Source organism: Syzygium oleosum, unplaced genomic scaffold (assembly GCF_021117445.2).
Source record: "Syzygium oleosum isolate NSW1041296 unplaced genomic scaffold, Sole_v2.1 Sole_v2.03, whole genome shotgun sequence".
Lineage (NCBI taxonomy): Eukaryota > Viridiplantae > Streptophyta > Magnoliopsida > Myrtales > Myrtaceae > Syzygium > Syzygium oleosum.
In genome coordinates, this window is record NW_026607487.1 from 14,702,523 (window position 1) to 14,706,992 (window position 4,470).

The window sequence follows — 4,470 nt, forward strand, 5'->3', positions numbered from 1 at the left end:
TTTTCTTCTTTGGCCATGGTCGGTCGCCGGCGACCGGCCACGGCCCGAGGCCCGCGAGGGCGTCACGGCCCTCGCCGGCCGCCGGCGGAGGCGAGGGTCGCCTTCGCCGGCGAGGGCGAGGGCCGGACCCTCGCCGCTCGGGAGAGGCGGCCTCGCCCGGAGACGGCGAGGCTCGGTCTCGCCAAATCCGGGCGGCCAGAGCCTCGCCGTCTCGGGCGAGGCCGACCTCGCCGTCGCGACCAACGGCGAGGCTCGGCCTCGCCCCGTCCGGGCAAGGGCGCCTCGCCCTCGCCGGCGAGGGCGACCCTCGCCTCCGCCGGCGGCCGACGAGGGCCGTGACGCCCTCGCCGGCCCTGGGCTGTGGCCGGTCGCCGGCGGCCGGCCCAGCCCAGGGAAGAACAACACAAAAATAAGAAAAGAAAAAAAAGAAAAAAAACTTATTCTCAAAATTGTGCCGAGAAACAAGAAGCAATTTTTTTTACTTCTTGTTTCTCTTCCAAAACTGTTTCTCGGCACAAATTTTTGCAAAAATGTGCTCGGGAACAAAAAGTTTACCAAACGCATTTCTGTTCCCAAACTATTTTTGGGAACAAAAGAACAGAAATTTTCACTGTTTGGCACGTTACCAAACGGGCCCTAAATATAGTCGGCCGATTGCCTAACCAAAAAAAAAATGAAAAATGAAAAAAGTAGCTTTATCTTTTTACCCAGGAAACTGTTTATCAATTGCAAATTTTTGGGGGCTCGGCATTGAATGAAAGCCAATTCGGATGGTGAATGCAGAGAGAGGAGTAAAGTTGTTCCGAAAATGCACCGAAATGCTTGTACATTTAGGGCGCAAATGATAACTATTATGTTCCAGGAATCAATTTATGGTCAAAAGTAGATTTATCTATTTCTATTCCGTGGACAAGTTTCTAAGCAAAAATACGCGTTTGATAACGACACAAAATTTATATTCTTAAAATAGAAATTCGCATGATAACGGCACAAAATTTCTCACTCCCGAGCTGCCGGCGAGCAGGCAGTGGGGGGCGAGCAAGAGGTGGTTGACGTCGGGTTGCGGCGAACGCCGGCCGACAACAAGAGGCGGCCGGCATCGGGCGGTGGCAAAAGACAGTAGATGGTGGCTGGCAGAGGATAGTAGGAGGTGGGTGGCGGAGGACTGCGGTGGCCGATGGTGGGAGGCAACCTGCGTCAACGAAAGACGGCAACGGACGGCGGCGGAAGGGGGCCGGTGGTGACAACGGGCGGCGGGTGGGCGACTGGCTAGTTGTAAGAGTAAGCGATGAGAAGAGTTTTTATTTCTCATTTCTTTTCTAGAAATAGAAAAATAGAAAAATTTTATTTCTGATTTATGTTCCAAACCTATTTCTGGAGTAGAAATTTATTTCGGAAATAGAAAAATGAAATTTCATTACCAAACGGATTTCTGTTTCAAACTTGTTCCCGAAAATAAAAAAAAAGAAAAACAGAAAAAACAGAATGGTTATCATGGGCGTCTTAGACTTTGCTGGACATACCAATCAAGTCTTAGACTTTGCTGGACATACCAATCAAGGTTGCATCTCATCTTCAAAAATGCGTGTGAATGCATGGTTTCTGGGGGGACCAAAGACTGTTGACTTCACTCTTCCAATGTGCAATTTGGCCAAAATAAAAAAGGAGCATTAACACAGTAATCTAGGTTGCCTGTTGGGAATATGTGACGAGGCATACCAGTCGCTGTTGAAAACCTCAGTTTTGGGGTTTCTTGTCAAGGAAAAGTCAAGCACTAGCCCAACACCAGCATCAGCACAAGCACCAGCGCTAGTGGAGACAGCACTCGTCCACCTTCTCTGTTTGACTCGGCCTCGCTTACAGATCTTTGGCAGGAAGCAAGCAGGGCACATGGTGGATCACACAATGGTATCAAAGGAAGTAGGAACTTGTCGTTTTCATTCCCCAACCACCGGATAATCCCCAATAAAAAGTGCCAGAACCAGATGTGCCCATCTTCTACTGTTCTCTCATCGTCAACCAAAGAATTTAATAGGACTTCTAACAAAGGAAATAACAAAGATCATCTGATATCCCTCAATTGTCACCAAAAAAATTGAAAACAAAGCAAAGACCACCTACAGTTCCTATGGTCCATCGAGAAACGGATCCGTAACAAGCAGAAACTCCTTGATGTTTGCCGTAACACTTGTACATTCGCAACACGCAACCTTAAAAGTTTTACCTTTAACAGACGCTATTTGCTCTTGTTTTTTTGCACACGAGAGATTGGAATCACTTTTTCTAGGATCCCTTAAAAGCACCCCCGTCTCATTATCTACTAAGGAAGAGCGCAAAAACCCTTCTTCATTAAAACAAGGGAATCACAGTACAGCATACAAGACATTGCTAGGACGAAGAGCAACAACTTTAAAACTTTGCATTAACCTTTGGACGGCTCTAATGGCACAAGAAAACCCAAAGGATCCTCACCTTCCAAAAATGCTTTCATCCTTCTCATCTCTCTCTAAGACTCCACAAACAAATTAAACTAAACTCATCGACAGAAAAAAGACACTCCTCTCAAGAGCTCAAATTAGAGAGAGCCCCAAGCATATTCTAAAAGACTAACATTCGATGATATCGATGATTCCTAGCTACAAAACTTAGGTGCAGGCAATATTAATAGGTCGCTCTTCCATCCAAAGACCGAATTCGTCGTTTCCAATGTCAAAGTCGAAATCAGGAAGCTCACTCATCTCATTTCCAAATCCGAACATTTGGCAGTCATCTGTTCCACAGAAATCATCCACGAGCTGCCCAAAGTCATCCATGAACAGCATATCAAAGTCGTTTCCCAAGCTGAAGTCCTGCACGACTTGACCGGGCATCAAAATCTCCTCCAGACATTCAATCTGGGCGGGCAGTTGCTGCTTGGGATCAATAGCAACGCTTCTCTTGGTCGAAACATCACAGCTTTCAGAAGCATTAGAGGCTGACGTGCCTGAGTCGAGGACGGATGATGGGGAGGTGCGTGAGGATGCACTCTCCGAATTTTCTGAAGCGATAGGTTTGTTCATCGACAGAGAGACCTCTGAAGAGGAGGTTCTTGTCTGCTTCTCATCAGAGGAGGCCTTGGCTGTAGCTTCAAACTCAAGCTTCTTAGCCTCATAAGCCTTAGCAGCCTCCTCGGGAGTATTGTAAGTGCCCAACCAAATTCGAGTTCCCCGGCGAAATGGGTCCCTGATCTCCGCAGCCCATTTGCCCCATTTCCTTTGCCTGACCCCCTTATACCGTAAATCTGTCGGTCTTCTCCTTGAGATTAAATCACTTTTCTCACTTAGCTTTCTCTTCTTATGACGGTTCTTGACATCATTAATGGTATCTTGAGACGAACTTTCAGTGTCGATAACAGTAGGGTGCAAAACAGGAAGCGGAAGATCGATGAGGCGAACAAAGAGCTTCTCATCAATTTTATCCGATTCGTCCTCACTGGACGATAGATCGGTGGCATCGGGATCTCTACAGAACACCCGGACCTTCCTCACCATTCTGGAATCTTTCACTTTCTTGAGGGAAGAACTTCTGTCAAACAGTTGACAGTGCCCAGACATTTGCAGAGGAAAATGCTAAAACCCTTGACAAGAACCCGTCGAGTGTCCACACCAGCAAAATCTTCAATTTAAATAACAGGGAAGCAGGTGCTTCTCTCAAGATGACAAAGGTTTCTAGTTGTTTAAGTAAGAACAACCATCAAGAACAAGAACGGATTGGAAAATGGCTTTATGTGAAACCCTCCAAAACACTCCTCTCCAGAACAACTCCTGCAAAAACCCACCCAAAACCCAACTTCAGATTAAAACCAAAAATCAACATTAATCAACAAAACTATAACATGAAACTTGCATAAATTCACAAACAAAGATAACAAGAACTCACATACCGTTTTGGTCTCAACCGCATGGAAACAGAGGACGAGACCAGATTCAACCTCTGCCAGAAGCAGCAGAGCGTGCAGCAAGCAGCAGTTACGAACAGATCATAGGCCGAACAAGAAGGTGTCGATGAAGAAAAAGAGTGCTGAAGGAGGGCCCCGGTAAATCCCAACTCAAAACCAGCCGACATAAATCCCAAAACTCAACCACCCTTTCCTCGGTTCAACCTCTCTGATGCTCTCGCTGTTGAGACAGAAAGCAGTAGGCGGAAAAAGGGTCGCATCAGAATATGATGGATATAGCAGCAGGATTAAGAGATCAACCGATCCTTACAGGATCAGATATCTATGGCCAAGATTATGTTTTTATCCCTCTAGTACGAGACAAAAATGCCCCCCCGATTTTATGTTATCCTTTTCCATCGCAGAAGCAGAGTAAAACCATATTCCAAAGACCTCGCAACACACCAAATCCTCGCAGATCTTAACTCAAACGGTGAAAAACAGAACCAAACAAAAACGCTTCAAGCGAGAAAGAAGAGAGGGGACAACAAAAA

At 46.4% G+C, this 4,470-nt stretch overlaps 1 protein-coding gene across 1 annotated transcript; it reads right to left on the minus strand.

Moving 5' to 3' along the window:
• Nucleotides 1-2,328: 2,328 nt before the first annotated feature.
• LOC115689816 (ethylene-responsive transcription factor ERF118-like) lies at nucleotides 2,329-4,064 on the minus strand. The gene is made up of 2 exons (XM_030615974.2): nucleotides 3,923-4,064; nucleotides 2,329-3,803 (listed from the first exon to the last, which is right to left on the minus strand). The coding sequence occupies exon 2, from the start codon at nucleotides 3,591-3,593 to the stop codon at nucleotides 2,646-2,648; it is 948 nt and encodes a 315-aa protein (XP_030471834.1). The 5' UTR covers nucleotides 3,594-3,803; nucleotides 3,923-4,064; the 3' UTR covers nucleotides 2,329-2,645.
• Nucleotides 4,065-4,470: the final 406 nt, after the last annotated feature.

Coding starts and splice junctions, on each gene's coding strand:
- LOC115689816 (XM_030615974.2), bottom strand. CDS start 3,593: ATGTCTGGGCACTGTCAACTGTTTGACAGAAGTTCTTCCCTCAAGAAA.